Source organism: Oryza glaberrima, chromosome 4 (assembly GCF_000147395.1).
Source record: "Oryza glaberrima chromosome 4, OglaRS2, whole genome shotgun sequence".
NCBI lineage: Eukaryota > Viridiplantae > Streptophyta > Magnoliopsida > Poales > Poaceae > Oryza > Oryza glaberrima.
Genome location: NC_068329.1, coordinates 26597380 through 26613287, shown reverse-complemented (window position 1 = coordinate 26613287; position 15908 = coordinate 26597380). Strand labels below are relative to the sequence as shown.

Genomic DNA, 15908 nt, shown 5'->3' with positions numbered 1-15908 from the left:
GCCGAGCGGATCTGGAGGAAGAGGGAGGGGAGAGAGGAGGATGTGACCTCGCTGCCGCCCCTCTCTTATCCTTCTCTCTCCGCCGTCGGCTGCTGCTCCAGCCGCATCTCGGAGGCGGAGGCTGTGACCTCGGAGGCGGCTTCTTGAGCACGGCGCATGCGGGAGGCCAGCGCCGCGGCGGGGAGGCCGGCGTCGGTGTCGGCTTGTCGGTGCCGGCGAGGTGCGGGGAGGCTGGCGTTGGCGTCGCCCTATCGAAGACGGAGGCGGCGGGTCCTTGAGCATGGCGCGCGCGGCGACCAGCATCTCCTCGAACCGCGTCACCGTTGGACGCGGTCCCGCTCCTCGAATGGCACGTGCAGCATCTCCTCGAATCGCGCTGTCCTCCTCTCCACGTCCCCCGCCGCCGCAGCCTTTCGGCTAGGGGTGAAAACGGTACAGAATTTTTCTGGATTCCGGTCATGTTTTCGGAAACGGAATCGGCCGGTCGGAATTTTTTCGGAATTTCTCGGAATCGGAATCGAAAACGGAAATATTTTCTCGGAAACGGAATCGAATATGATAATAGCAGTTTTCGTCGGAACCCGGAAACGATCGGAAATATTCCAGAAAAAATGTTAGAATTTCCGAAGTTAAAAAAGCCCATAGATTCAATAGTCCATAATTCATCCCTAACTTCCCAGCCCAACCCAAATCGTGGCGGTATCTACCCTAACTGGCTAACCCTAGAGGAGAGAGACAGTGAGACGCGACTTGCGAGTTGGAGGCGGAGCGCCGGAGCGGCGGCTGTGGCGTCCAGATCGCGGCATCGCGGCGCGCCCCCCGCGCCCACCGCCCGCGCCACCGCCTACCGCTGGTCGCCTGGCCCCCGCCGTCCTCGCCCTCGCTCTTCGCCGTTTCGCCGCCGACCGCCGCCACCATCTCGCACCTCTGCCGGCTGGCTCGGTCCCCGCCATCTCACGGCGCCGTCCCGCCGCGTCTCGCCGTTTCACCGCCGCCACCACCACCGACGACGACCCGACGACACCTCAAGCCCCATTGCAGTCTCTTCCTCACCGCCACCAACGCCGACGACTCCTCACCTCGCAGTAGCCAGCAGCCCAGCGGCAGCATCTGAGCAACCAGTAGCAGCAGGTGTTATTCCTCATTCCTTAACCTCCACCTCTGTCACTCTGTGTTAGTGTTACTGTGTAGGCTCTATATATTTGAGTGAATGTTGAATGATTGATGTCTTTTATTTTCTTTGTACTAAGGAGCTTGGTAATATTACGTTCTATGTAGGGAGCTTGGATACTGTGTAGGTTTTCTTTTCTTTATATGTTTATGCCTTCTTGCTTCTGGATTTTATTTTTGTTCTATAATTTAGTAGAAGTTATTAATATGCTCTATTGCCATTTGCCAAGCACTCCAATTATAGAAATACTGCTTAGTTTGTGGGGAATAATACAAGTGCAGCTGAAAAATTTTACTTGCTACTATGTCCAGCTAAGGACAGACTGTGGTCTTGAGCCTAAACCATTGATTTGATTTCTTTTATGCTGCAGATTTGTGATGGAATCATCACATGCAAGTAGCAGCAGTGCAAGTATATGCAATGCGGGCATTGTAGCTTTGCGAGCATCACAACCAACTCTTGCAAATGTAGGAGATCCTACCACAAATGTGGTTGCAGCAGCAAGAGTAGAAGTTGATTTGACACAGGAAACTACTGAGGATGCAAATGTCCCTCCAGCAAAGAAAGCAAAGAAGTGTAGTTCAGAATCTGCATTCAGTGCCGGCGGCCATGTTATTGATCCATTCCGTAGTAGCCTAGACCCTGAAATTGTGCAAGCTCTGATTTACACCAAAGATTGGACTGCAGCATCAAGAAAAGGTAATATTCAGCTGTTTGTACACATTTTTTAATGCTTTTACTGGTCCATATTCAAATTTTTGAGTTAATATGTGATTATGAACATTTAGGTGGAAATGTGGTTGGGTCTATCTTAACTGAGAAGGACATGGAGAACCTGGAGCGGAACTTCTGACTTGTTGACCTTGGTTTGTGCTTGTATCACTAACATATGTCTATATAGTGACTGACTTTGTACCTTTACTAATGCTCTATCATTTTTTTTGAAGGCTAATGGAACAGAACAAGAGACAGAGACAGTAGAAGCGGAATGTTCTAATGAGGATGGCATTGCGCCAATGGATGTTTGAAGAAAATGTTGGAGTGATAGGCTGATAGCAGTATAGCACCTGAATTGTGTATACCTTATAGGCTTATACCATCTGTTTTGCTTTATTCTTTTAGAATATTTGTTATGCAAATTATATTAAGTTATAGAAGAATATATTTTTGCTGCTGAGACTAAACAATTAGACTTGATATATTTGTGTTTTATGATGAATTGTTGACTGTTGAGACTTGCGAATTGGACTTGACAAAAGTTTGAAGCTCAGTTTGAGGGGTTTTTGTATTCCGATAAATTTTCGTTACCGTATCCGCGCCGGTTCGTTTTCGCTTCGTTTTCGGTTTCGATACTATTCGTTTCCGTTTTCGTTTCCGGTGTTTCCGATTTCGATTCTGATTCCGAAAAAAATATGAAAACGAAAGCGATAAAGGTCGTTTCCGTCCGTTTCCGTACCGTTTTCACCCCTACTTTCGGCCGGTGCAAGTATCTGACCCGGCGCGGCGGCCTGCTCCCGCGTCGCAGCCGCCGCCACCACCTCGTCGCCCCGGCCATCGCTCGAGCTCGCTCGCACCTTTGCCACCCCCACCCTCGATCGAGAGACGCACGCGCTACCCTTCTCTCAACCGTTAATTTCCTCTCTCCACGTCTCTCGACGCCGCACGACAAACTAGCGGAGGCCGCAGGCGCTTGCCTTCTCCTCGCCCTCCATTTGAACAACCCCTTCAATTAACTCCTCCTCGATCGCTAGCTCTCTCTCGTTGCCCCCTCGATATCCTTGAATCGATCAGCAACCAGCCTGATCATTGTTAATTTGCTAGTTAATTTCCGTCGCCGATGCCAACGACGCCTCGTCGCCAGGAGCCATGAACTGCTGCGCCAACGACGTCGAGATCAGGAACGCGCTGCGCCTCCTCGCGCCCAAGCCCACCGAGGACGACATGTCCCGCCTCCACCAGGCCTACGACCTAGCTACTGGCGTACATAATCATTCTGTGTTCCATCGAGTTCTTGAACAAGAAAAGGAGTTTAGTTTGTGTCAGCCATTAATTAGTTTATGCATAGTTTGCTACGCGCGGCGAAGACGACGGTGCCGGTCGCTGGGGCACCGGATGACGAGGCGCCCCGCGGCCGCTGGTGGCGGCTACGGCGGCGGCGGCGCGGTGCCGGCGGGGTTCTTCGCGGTGCTGGAGAAAAGTGAAGAGAGAGAGGATAAAGGGAGAGGAGGGGAAAGAGAGAGAGGGAGTGATGACGTGGCATGCTGACAGGTGGGTCCTACGCTGACTCAGCCGCCACGTAGATTAAAACCGGGGTCAAAACCACCAAAGGACCTCGGGTGACCGGTTTTATATAGTTAAGGGACCCGGTACATCTGGTTTTGCGATTTGAGGACGTTTTCGTATCTAGGTGACAAGTTCAGGGACTTCCGGTGCACTTTTTCCAAACTTTGCCGACTCTGTGTGAAGTTGCCACCAGCCCAAGGCCGAGGGATCGCACTGAGTAGTAAGGCCGAACCATCACGGCCTGCAGTTCGCAGCAATCACCTTATGGGCTTCTGGCCCAACCTTAAGTCTATAACGGCCCACACCTTCCTCGATAGATCGCTTCGCAGCAACCCATCAAACGCATATTCTCACAAGGGCCCACCTGTCCGACCTTTCTTCCTCCTCGTGAGTTCCGGCTACACATCACCGCCGCCGCCGCCGCCGCCGCCGTAGCAACAAAACGCAATAGAACGCGAGCGGAGAAGATGGATTCGACCTCTACAAGCCCGAGGGGGTTGCCACTAATCACCAACACCGCAGCGGCCAAGCAGTCCAATCGCGCCACGCTCATTGAGGTAAGTCAAAGCATGAGGTACATAGACTATACTCTCCTAATCCTAACCATCAACCATGTAGGTTTACTTCTCGACAAGAAGTTGGTTCATACTCACCTATTTCTAGTACATGATGGTTAGGTCAAAGGTTGAGGATTGGAAGTTGGAAGGCTTGGCCTCAACCAATTTTTTTAGGGACAAACACCCTTCATAGGTCTAGGGCTGCAGTTTGCCGATCCCCTAACACAGACGTGCGCACTAATATCTTTTGCCTAAAAAAAATTAGGAAGTGAACATTTACAAAATTCCTTTACAGTATCGTAATAAGAGCATCATCTTGCCAAGTAAGAAGAAGGCAGTATTTCAGCTGGCAAGCTGTACTCAGTGGTAATTTCTCCTGAAGACTGCAAGCTGGGAATTGGTCTGGCCTCACTATGTACACTGTCTTGTCCATTAGTTATCTGTATTGATTCATTGCTTCTTCTGATGATTTGCTCCTCGTCAAACGACTCTCTTAGCCCATGTAGAACTGAAGCCACTTCCCTCATAACTGGTCGTTCTTCTCCCTTCAAATTTAAGCATCTGACTGAGAGCTGCGCAACAGCATGTATCTGCTCTTCACCTGCTTCTGCCAAAATGTGTGGCTCTATCTCCTGTAGTAGACGCCTTTCATTAAATAAATTCACAATATACATGGCTAAGTTACAGGATTCCTCCGGCCTGCTTGCAGAAATAGGTTTCTGCCTTGTCAATAGCTCTGCAAGAACTACTCCAAAGCTGTAAACGTCACTCTTCTCTGTCAGCTTGCTGCTTTGGAAATATTCAGGATCGAGATACCCAATTGTTCCTTGAATTAGAGTTGTTACATGAGTTTGATCGAATGGGACTGATCTTGATGCACCAAAGTCTGATATTTTAGCCATCAAGTTCTCATCCAAAAGTATGTTGCTTGATTTGATGTCTCTGTGAATGATTGGTGTAGAAGATGTAGAGTGCAGATAGTCAAGTGCTTCGGCTGTTTCTTCAGCTATCCTTAAGCAATCTTCCCATCTTAAAGAACTCCTGTTGTGGATGTGCTGGAAGAGTGTTCCATTAGGTATGAACTCGTAAACCAACAACGGAACTTTTGTCTCTAGACAGCAACCCAAAAGCTTGACAACATTTGGGTGATCAATCTGCGATAAGATGGTAATCTCATTGGCAAATTGCTCCACCTGACTTTCATCAAACAAGATGGACTTCTTTATGGCAACCATGGTATTATTCGGAAGGATACCCTTGTAAACCATCCCACTTCCACCTCGACCAAGGATCCGACTCTCACTATAGTTGTCAGTGGCATCCTTGAGTTCTTCCGCACTAAATATCTTTGCTGATGAATCCTCACCTTGAGATGTCATCATCGAAAATCTTTGCTGCAGTAGCAATCCTCCATTCTTCCTGAATAACTCAGCTCTGTTTCTTGCCACCTTTCTTTTCTTCATTGTCCAGTAATAGCACATCAACACTGTAGCTAACGTGGCCATAAGTAAAAGACCTACACCTGCGGACACTGGATGAGAATATTCACAACTTGTGTTAGTCTTATTTCTTAATGATATCTTGTGGAAGTAAAAAGAAGTACTCCTATAAAATTGCAATTAATATTAGGAGGCTTTGACCGAACGACTATTTGTCTGCAGATTGTAAATTGTGATTTGTGCATGGTGCCGGTTTATTTATGAGTTCCGACTTCAATTCTTTCGTCCAGAAACAATATTGAGGTATTTTTTACAGCCTTAACACATTTTTAATGTTTATCGTCATTAGCTATGTCTAATCTAGTTTTGCTAGCTCAACTGAATCATTAATCATGAATACAGTCAATACACTGGTCATATCTATATGTTGTTCAATCATTCATGTTAGTAATGAGGTAATCATTAGCGGCTATATACTGTAGATTAGCAGTTCTGTATGGGAGATATTTTTATCAACTGTATTAATAGCAGAGGAATTAAAAATAAAAGAGAGAAAATGAATGATCTGATGTGGAATGCCGGGTGTTGAGCATATTTACCCAAAGCGGTATATAAAGGAAACTGCTTTTTGCAGCCACTCCCGTTCTTCTGGCCATCGCCGATCATGCCTTTCGGGCAAACACACGAAATAACTCCTTGCTCATCCTTGCAGGATTTTGAGTACGTGCAAGGGTTCTTTTCTCTGCACACATCTAGGCCTAATAATAGTAAACTGCATGCAATTAGTAGATGTTTTCCAAATGAAAAATGATTAGGCCGCTACTGGTTCATTATTAGATGTTGTAAACAAGATTTCTTGGACGTCCTCCCGGTACATTGAACGAATAATAATTTCCTGATTAGAAAGACTGCACTTAAAATGCTCTTGTGTGTGGTGAACAAACTGCACTTTGTTTTATGATACCTTGCGGTTGGTTGTGGGTAGGGTCGCCTGCATGAGAGAGAGAATATATGCTCTTGGTCAGATCATCGCGCATTATTACGACTAACTATTGCAGAATTTTTTTAGAGAAGAAATATTACAGCGTAATCCAGCCATACGAGATGCATACAATATCTTTTTAGCGTTTCAACCGGAAGAAATATATCAATTCATATTGACATTTCTTTAAGTAAAAAGGGAACAAAGCTCCAATCACCCAGGCAATCCCTAAGTTCATGCATAGTCACGTTAAAAGGAACAAAATTCTTACTGTGGTATTTATTGGTAGTAGAATCAATTTAGACCTTTCATCTTTTCTCATCCAATCAAACATAAAAGCACCCAGGAAAACCCTTTAAAAGCTTCTTTTTTTTTTTTGAGTTTTCCAACTTATCTCGAAATTGGTCTAGAAATAACACATGGTGATTAATATGGTGATTGAACAGAATTTCTAGAATAAGTAGGATTTTATGCAATTAAAAAATATTCCATTATCTAATAAAAGCAGTCGAAAAAAATATATGGCATGTATTTTACCGGATGGCAGAGGGGAGTCAATGCACCCTGTCCCTGTCCTGTAGCCATCGCCAGTCATATTATTGGGGCAAGAGCAAGTATATCCTCCGGGAGTGTTATGACAGAATTTCAGTACGCTACAGTTGTTGTAAATGAGAGACCGGCATTCGTCGATATCTTCATAAATAGTGTGAGCCACATTGAGAAAGCAGAAAAATACAGTTCTATTCATAGCAGTTAGTTAAGTTCTATGGTAATTGAATTCTGCCATGATACAAACAGAAAGAAACTTTAACAAACTGTTTTCACTAGCTAGTGCATATTATTTAGTACTAGATCACTGTGTTTTTTGAAGTAACTATTTACCTTGGCAGCCGCCTGCCTCATATGGATTCCCTTCGTGTTGGTCGTACCCTGCTTTGCATCTGCACACGTAGCCCGCTCCCCTGAACTTGTCCATGCATGAGCTCACGTTGTTGCAGTAATAGTGTTTCTTGAAGCTGTTGTTCCGGGCTTGTTCACAGGTGGCGCGCTCAATCACCCAGTCCAAGACCATCCTTCGCTCACCCAAAGGCACCAGAACGTCTTCCAGATGCATTGGCTTGCTGTCACCGTTGACTCTGAAGATCTGCTCTTCTTGGTAGAGGATGAAGGCTGCGCTGCAGGTGCCGGCCACGCTCGCCGATGTCTTGTTGAACTCGAAGGTGAGCTCCTGCGAGCTGTCCGTCGGCATGTCGACGGCCTCGCAGCAGGTCGTCCCGGGGCACGAGCCATCAGAGTTTCCGCTGCAGTTGGTTTCGCAGTGGCCGCTAGCAGAGAAGCTTAGATTGTGTAGCGAGCTGGTGAAGGTAGCAGTAAAGTTGGAGTAGCAGCCGGTGGCGACGAGCGTGTTGCGCTCGGAGAAGAAGAACGGCGTGTCCGTCAAATTCGTCGGCCCGATTCCGGTGCTCCCCACGGCCGGCCGGCCGTTGCGATCGTAGCACAACCGGTAGATGGGGCCTGCAAATATGACGACGAAACCTTCCTGCGAAGACACCTGATCGATTCGAAATTTTTGATGGCCAATGCGGAGCATGGCAGCACTGTCGTTTTTCCGGCATGTTACCCGGAAGCCAGGGGCAGATTTGCCTTTTAAGCCGAAGGGATAAGGGACTTCGTCGCACGACAGGTTCTTCGTCTTCAGCTGCGAGTTTACCTCTAGAGGCGGCCACCGATTCTCCCGTCCCCGGGAGAGCGTGACGTGAGGCATCGCCGAGAAGACGGCGAGCGCCAGCACCAGTGGGGTGAGAGGCCATGCAGCCACAGCAGGACCAGCTGCAGCTGAAGCGGCTGGTGTGCTTGCTCTTCTGCACGGCATGTCGTCGCGCCTTTGCTTGCTGTTCTCCTTCTCGGTGGTGCATACAGCATAGACGAGCGCCGAGAGAAACTATGTCGGGAGTGTGAACTGTGAAGGGGTCATTGTCGCCGAAAGCGTGCTAATTCTCTTGCGGCTACTGGCTACATGTTGGTTTTAAATTTTTAATTGTTTCTCAGATTAACCTGGAACTTTTATGTATTCTCATGAGACTGAAAAAACTTTTACTCCCCCCAATTAATTTTTTTCCAGATGTTCCATAATACAATGTATACATGCAATTAACTAGCATCCTTAAAATTACTTATTATTATTATTATTTAAATTCTTCACTCTTAGAATCTCTAATTCTATTGGATACATGCATTGTATTTATTAGGATGATTCAAACAATAAGATGATAATGCGAAAGAGCCTGTATTAGTGGTTACAAGAGCCTCCCTATTAGGGTATACTCCCTCTGTCGAACAAAAACTTTAATTTTTTTGTTTCTGTGTATAATGTTTGGCCATTTGTCTTATTTGAAAATTTTATGAAATTTTTTTTTATGTACAATGTTTGGCCATTCGTCTTATTTGAAAAATTTATGAAAATTTTTTTAAAAAAAGTTAGCCACACATAAAGTACTAGTTCCTCCGTACCAAAAATATAATAATTTCTAGATTACTGTCAAGTCAAACATTTTTAATTTTGACTATTGATTGCTAATAGAATTATCATTAAACAACTATCATAATATGCAACTTTTTTTTATTTAGAACTTTTTTCTTTTATAGATATTATTGATCAAGTAGCATCTCGAAGACTTTGTCAAAATCTAAAAATGCTTGTATTTTGTGACAGAGGGCATATTCATGTTTTATCTAGTAACGAGAAAACTACTAAACATATATTTTTTTAAAAAAAAGACGATGAGTCAAATGTTGTATCCAAAAACTAAAAAATGGAGTCTTCGTGGGATGGAGGGAGTTATTAGTTGAGTTTTAATTATTCGAAACTTGAAAACGAATTTATCTAACAGAAAGTTTTCGTGTAAAATACATCGTTTAGCAGTTTAAAAACGTGATATAAAAAATCGAGGTAAAATCGGTGTCTTGATCTAAATAAAATGGGGCCTACATCCGTTCCAAAGTCATAACAACTTCTGACAAAAATATATAGCTAAAAGTTGCTACATTTCGAGACATAAGTAGTATATCTCTGTCTCAAAATATAATTATTTTAGCAAGGTACTTTGTTTCAAAATGAAGCTATTTCTTCACTTACATCTTTCTATCAACCAATCACAACCATCCCACTCAATAACAGGAGGGTGTGAAGAATCTAGACAAAGCTATAGCCCCCTTCCCATCTACTTAAAACATAAAATTTTAGTGGGGGCTTCGTGAGGCTCCTATGTTAGTAGTGGAGGCTCGAGACCCCGCCGCCCTTTCACTTACATCTTTCTATCAACCAATCACAACCATCCCACTCAATAACAGGAGGGTTTGAAGAATCTAGACAAAGCTATAGCCCCCTTCCCATCTACTTAAAACATAAAATTTTAGTGGGGGCTTCGTGAGGCTCCTATGTTAGTAGTGGAGGCTCGAGACCCCGCCGCCCTTGCACTCAGTGGCGGATTTAGACCATTTCTGTTGGGTCGGCTGACCCCATAGCTTTTTGAAAAACACCCTATAAACCTTAATTTTCATGTATAAATCCAAAAAAAATAGAGAAATGACCCCACTTAAATATAAACCACTAGTAATTGACCCCACAGGTATAAAATCCTGGCTCCGCCACTGCCTGCACTCACTTCGTCCAATCATTTTCACCTATTTTCTTAATACTTTTATCAATATTAAAAATGTTTAACATCCTGGGACAGAAGAAGTAGCATCATCACTAGTTTAGCAAAAAGAAAAAAAAAGGAACATATGAAATGCCATATTGGTACACAGCCTGTTAAGATAAAGACCCCCATTGTCTTTAAAAAAATACGGTGGAAGAACCTCGTTGGTGGCTTGGTGCAGATCAATTGCTCAATGCGCAAGGATGAATGCACGAGAACACCACTACCCAGACTAACAGGCAAAAACTGATAAACAATATGGCACTTAAAGTTGGAAACAATTTGAGGTCGCTCTCTTCATTATACGCGGGTCGTTTTCCACTAGAGCTCCATACGACGACCGCTATCTCTTAGCTTAGTGACCATGCGACGACCCGAGGACACTGTATTGTAGCGTATAGGAGTAAATATTGCACGATCCTTTCGAAAGGCCATGCCGCCGTGATGCGCCACTTCTTTCACTTTGTAGTCGTCGTCGTCGTCTCGTTAAAGTGCCTTTTTTTTCTCCGGGGGATCATTAACTGTTTAGTGAAACATGAACAGACTGTGATGTGAATGTGATGAGGGCATGAAGCAACCATGCACCAGCACTGCACAGATCCATTCGCTGCTGCTTTTTGGCAGGTTTCCACGGTGCACTATCTTCTTCCAGTTTTGGGAAGCTGGACAGTTTGATCAATCTCCCGAGAAGGTGATAAGGCCGACCATGACGGCCCGCACATTAGTCGCGCTCCCGTTTCAGCCCAACTATAACGGGCCGCACATCCCTCGCGCACCTGTTTCCGGCCCAGGTGAAATAGATCGCGCCGTCAACCCATCGAACGGCTGGAAATCGCGCATTTTTCCCGTGTCTGTCCGACCTTTCTTCCTCGTGAGAACGTTTGCCCCCCAGCACGCCACCGCCGCTGCCGCCGTAGCATAAGGATGAGTTCGTCGCAAGGTTTGTAGAACCGATGGAATTTCACAAAAATCGATCTATTTTGGTGAAGCCGTTAGGTCTCGATTTATGAAAACCGATAGATAGGAGCCGCTTTTGTACGGAGTTGATCAAATTCATCGGTTTTTGTCGTATTTCAATAAACCGATAAGAAACTTTTTTTACTTCGAAATCGAGAACTTAAACCCTGGTCTTCGTCGTCTCTAGCGGAGGAAAAGATGGATTTGAACTGGAATTTGTGGCTTCTATTAAGGCATGTTTAGTTCGCCAGAAAAAATAGGTGTCAAATCGAATGTTGGAAGAGATTTTCGGACACGAATAAAAAAACTAATTTTATAACTCGTCTGAAAACCGCAAGATGAATTTTTGAGCCTAATTAATCCATCTTTAGTATATGCGTATTATTGTAACTTATGGATAATCATGAACTAATTAGGCTCAAAAGATTCGTCTCGTGATTTCCCCTTAACTGTGTAATTAATTTTTTAATCTATATTTAATGATTTATATGTATGTGTCCAAATATTCGATGCGATGTTTTTGAAAAAAAAATTTAGGTAATTAAACCAGGCCTAAGCTGTCATTGGAATACTACTCGTGGAGCTCTGTTGTGGAACTATTGCGACGATGCTTCTGCGGTTTCCTGGCTTTCCTGTCTCTGAGCGTATTGCTGAGAATATTACTGAGTCTGTGCGAATTGCACGTGGTCAAAGATTCGCTATGAGGCACCCAGCTTTAGCTTTCATGAGACATCGACATGGCCGAGTTTGGTGGAAGCGATTTCACGTGGCACCTCGCCTGCAGGTTCGCACATATCGTCTCAGAATTCTCAGTATATGATTGCGTGCACACAGTCACCGATCGCCGTTTCAAATTAAAACGAGCAAACTGTTGAGCCTTCTGCGATTTTCTACTGAAGCCCACACACGCATGATATGCTCACACACTTGCACAATTGCACTTGCACGTTCAAGTTCATGAATTCATCTGCACATCTTCCGGCTAGCTATAGCTGCTATGCACATGGGAGTGCAAGAAGCAGTGAGAGCTCTCTGATGAACGATTCAATTGGGAGGAATAATACCAGTCCAGTGCTCGTCAGTTCATCACGTGCCCCCATTGAGTACGTACGCGGCCGCGATGCCGGTGCGTATATGTGCCTTGAGAGGTGTGCATGCATGCACGCACAGACGACGACGGCCGGCGTGGTGGTGCTGGTGGTCTGGGGGAGCAGCAGTTTACAGATAGACATGATACGCTCGAGACGGCATCTCAGTGGAGATGCTGCGAAGTGGCGAGCAATGCATGCAACCGGACAAACATGTCTCACGCATGCACATCGACTGTGTGTGCCTGCGTGCGAGAGAGAGCATCCCATTCGGTGAATTAAGAAGGGAGAGCACACTGCACTGTGCACTGCAGTTTGAACAAAGTTAAAGAGCAGCGGTGTGGTAGGCGTCAGTCAAATTGCACTGTCGTCTCGGCATCATAAGTGGCACTGCGCTGCTATCCGGGGATCATCAGTTGCAAAAACATTACGCTTGCATGTTCTCGCGCAGGGAGGCAGGGCCAGCAGGGGGGAGCCAGGAGAGGCAGAAAAGCCTGTGTCAGTTAATTTTAGCGTGGTTGCACTTGTATGCGGATCTGGTCTGGACGATAGATGCCGTTCACGTATTTTTCTCTACCACCAATGATTCAGCTCGTTACTTCCACCTCTACTACTGAAGTACATAGAGCTGAATTCCCTTTTTAGCCCCTTGTTTCATGAATTAAGCCTCCTTCATGATAGGAAAAACATAGCTTTACGAAAAACATAGAAATAGATCAATAGGTGCGTACAAAACTGTAGGACTATAAACACAAAAAATCAATAGGACAAGCTGTTTGGAACACGGGCATATGAGGAATTCTAGAGTGGATATTAATTTGTATGCATTTTATAACATGCTAAGCTATTGTTAATGGATCTATTATCAATGGATCCACATAACAATACTCCACTAGCACCGTAGTTGAGAAAGCGGGTGTTCGGTGCCCTCAGCGATGGCACACCACAGCGCAGCAACAGGCCTAGCATAGATTTGCTATACTAGTTATTGTTGGTGTTGCTGTAGCGATAGCCACATCAACTTATATCAATCTCAATCAAACACGCCCAAAATCTACTTGCGAAACTTTACGCCGATCTGACACGAGAGGAAAAAGGAAGAGAAGAGGTCCATACTCCCCAAATGATGATGGGAGTAGGAAATCTCTTCCTCTAGATTTCCTCTTCTTGTGTTACAAAGATGTCATGACCTTATGTCACGGACAAGTTCGAGGATAGACGGAAAAGTTTATTTTCCCCGCTTATCATAATAAATGAGCTCGAACACAAAATGCACAACTTTAGTGATTGATATTTCTCTATTAAATTATGTTTTGTCTTGCTATAGGATTTTGGACGGCTTACAACTTTGCCCTTATGGGTATATGAGTTTACCATAATGCCCTTACTAGGTCAGCAACCTTAATGATATTTTGATATATTTTAGAGGTCATTATGGTCTTTTGGCGGCAACTGACAGAAGTAGTTGGGAGTGTCCCCCACGGAATCTTCTTATGGTATCTTCATTGCTCGAGTAGTGTTTTCCCTCAAGTTCATTGGCCAAACACATTTTCCATCTTGAGAGTTCATACATTCCTTCTCACTTGCTAGGCCCTTGAAATTTACCAGTCACAAGTAGAAAACCCACTCAAGCGGGACAAGTTGCTCAAATAGCAGAAGTTACTCGGATGGAACTTTGCCACTCAAGTGAGACTTTACTACTCGAATAGTATTTTACCAATCGAATGGGAATTTATCAATCGGATGGTACTCTACCACTCGAATGGTATTTTACTAGTCGGGTGGGAATTTACCAATCAGATGTTACTCTACCACTCGAATGGTATTTTACCACTAGGATAGTATTTTACCACTTTAATGGTACTTTACCACTTGGATGGTAATTTCCGAGTCACAAGCCTTTTCCGAGTTGGACACTTAGAATTCTTAAGACCTCTTTTCCTTTGGTGTTTTGACCGGACTGGGAGGATGGTGTTTACCCCCTGATACAATAAAAGACATTAATAGTACCTAATCCTTTGAAAATGTATGGTTCATTAAAAATACACCAATCCAAAGGAGGAGGGGGGAAAGCAATACAGACTTTACTAATTTTTGTTAATGCACGGTTATTTGACTTGTCAAAATTTTAAAACTACCTACAGATTTGTTTGCTTTGGTTCGCTTACAACATTTTTGTGACAAACAAATATAAATAGACAATTCCAATGGCACTATACATAGACAAGAAATCAAACATTCCTTAGGTTTTGATTGCTCGAACAAATTAAAGGTATAAAGCAAATGCATTGTCTATTTGGTATTCATATCTTTTTCTAACACAGTTACTTTTGGATTGTTTCAATTGCTTCAAGATTTGCTCAACCAGGTAACCCTAGTACCTCTTTTCTCTCCACGTTCAACCCATTGGTAAAAAATGCATGACCAAAATTTAGGAGTTGCTAATAAAACAAAACAACCGGAAAGCTTGTTTATTAACAAAATTTATTTCTATACATCTTGTCGGGTCATCTCATGTTGTTGTTTCAAATGTGTTTCACGTTGTGGTGTTCCTAATGGAAATGATGGGTATTGAATCAGTTAGTTGTCATTGGTTGCTGAATGTAGTATTCAACATAACATGCACATAAAAGGCCATCTGAGGCCCACTAGCCCAATCAAAACAAACCGTGATGATGTAATGATGCACTGGGGAGTAATACTTACGTGTGGGGTAGTCGCTGTCGTAGCCATTGTGTGTGCCCCCATCATCTTTTGTTTTGGCTAGCCATTCTCTTACTATTGATCAATTACCCTTTCACCGCCCTCACTTCACGTTGTTAATATAAACCATACACTTGCCGTTGCTACTATATCATACAATTATCTCATGATTAAAAAAAACGCGGTAATTTTGCTATATATTAAAGTCCCCTGCTACCTTCATTTCTCCTTTTTACCGTCAACTATAAGATAGAGGCTAAAGATAAGCGTTTCTTTGAGCTAATAGATAACTAATTCTCTCTTAACTAGAAAATCTCGATTGAATTATAGAAGCAACGTACAAGCAAAATTGGAGTAGTCTAAAATCGTAAACACGAAATTGTGAGAGAGCAATACGAGCGTTATGCCGTTAGACGGAGTGTGGTTGAATGTCGTTCACCCCCAAAATATACTGTACTACCAATAGGTAGAGTTCCTTGCCTATGGTAGCTTTTAAATTCAAATATAAAAAACACTCGATGCACTAGGCTCATTTCGTTAATTAATGCTTTCGGACTCGACCGTGAACTATTCCTAGTGTTCTCTCGAGCTAATTAATGACTAAGCAAACCAACCTTTGACACAATAGGAGGAACATCGGTAACTAACTACTCCCTCCATCCAAAAGTTTAAAACCTATTCTATTTTTTGGTTTTTCAAAAGTCTAAGTCATATTTATATAGTCATTACTATGTGTTATATTAAATTTTTGAACGGACCCTAAGAAACCATTAATGTACTCTAGTACTTATTGGTTGCATGTTCATTGATTTTATCACATAATGAATGAATTAATTACCTATTGGCCTTGGTGAAAAAAGAAAATAGATCTTAGACTTTTGGATGGAGGGAGTAAAACCAAGGAATCCCCCGTCATTAATATGGTGATTAGGAGTAACTTTGTCATTTATGTTTTTCCCCGTCTAGATTGATCTGTGGTCATCCGTTGCACCGGCATCGATGATATTCCATCGAAAAATCCAAAAAG

At 43.8% G+C, this 15908-nt stretch overlaps 1 protein-coding gene and 2 long non-coding RNA genes across 3 annotated transcripts; 2 read left to right on the top strand and 1 right to left on the bottom strand.

Annotated features, from left to right (window-relative positions):
• Window positions 1-715: 715 nt before the first annotated feature.
• On the top strand, window positions 716-2342 carry LOC127769749 (uncharacterized). Its single transcript, XR_008016842.1, has 4 exons — window positions 716-1131; window positions 1542-1870; window positions 1960-2037; window positions 2119-2342. It is a non-coding gene; the product is annotated as an uncharacterized LOC127769749 (long non-coding RNA).
• Window positions 2343-3802: 1460 nt separating this feature from the next.
• Window positions 3803-7584, top strand: LOC127769270 (uncharacterized). Its single transcript, XR_008016749.1, has 3 exons — window positions 3803-4011; window positions 5673-5753; window positions 7473-7584. It is a non-coding gene; the product is annotated as an uncharacterized LOC127769270 (long non-coding RNA).
• On the bottom strand, window positions 4140-8327 carry LOC127769269 (wall-associated receptor kinase 5-like). Its single transcript, XM_052294805.1, has 5 exons — window positions 7315-8327; window positions 6970-7125; window positions 6415-6441; window positions 6050-6208; window positions 4140-5542 (listed from the first exon to the last, which is right to left on the bottom strand). Exons 1-5 carry the CDS (start codon window positions 8303-8305, stop codon window positions 4323-4325), a joined length of 2553 nt encoding a protein of 850 aa, XP_052150765.1. The 5' UTR covers window positions 8306-8327; the 3' UTR covers window positions 4140-4322.
• Window positions 8328-15908: the final 7581 nt, after the last annotated feature.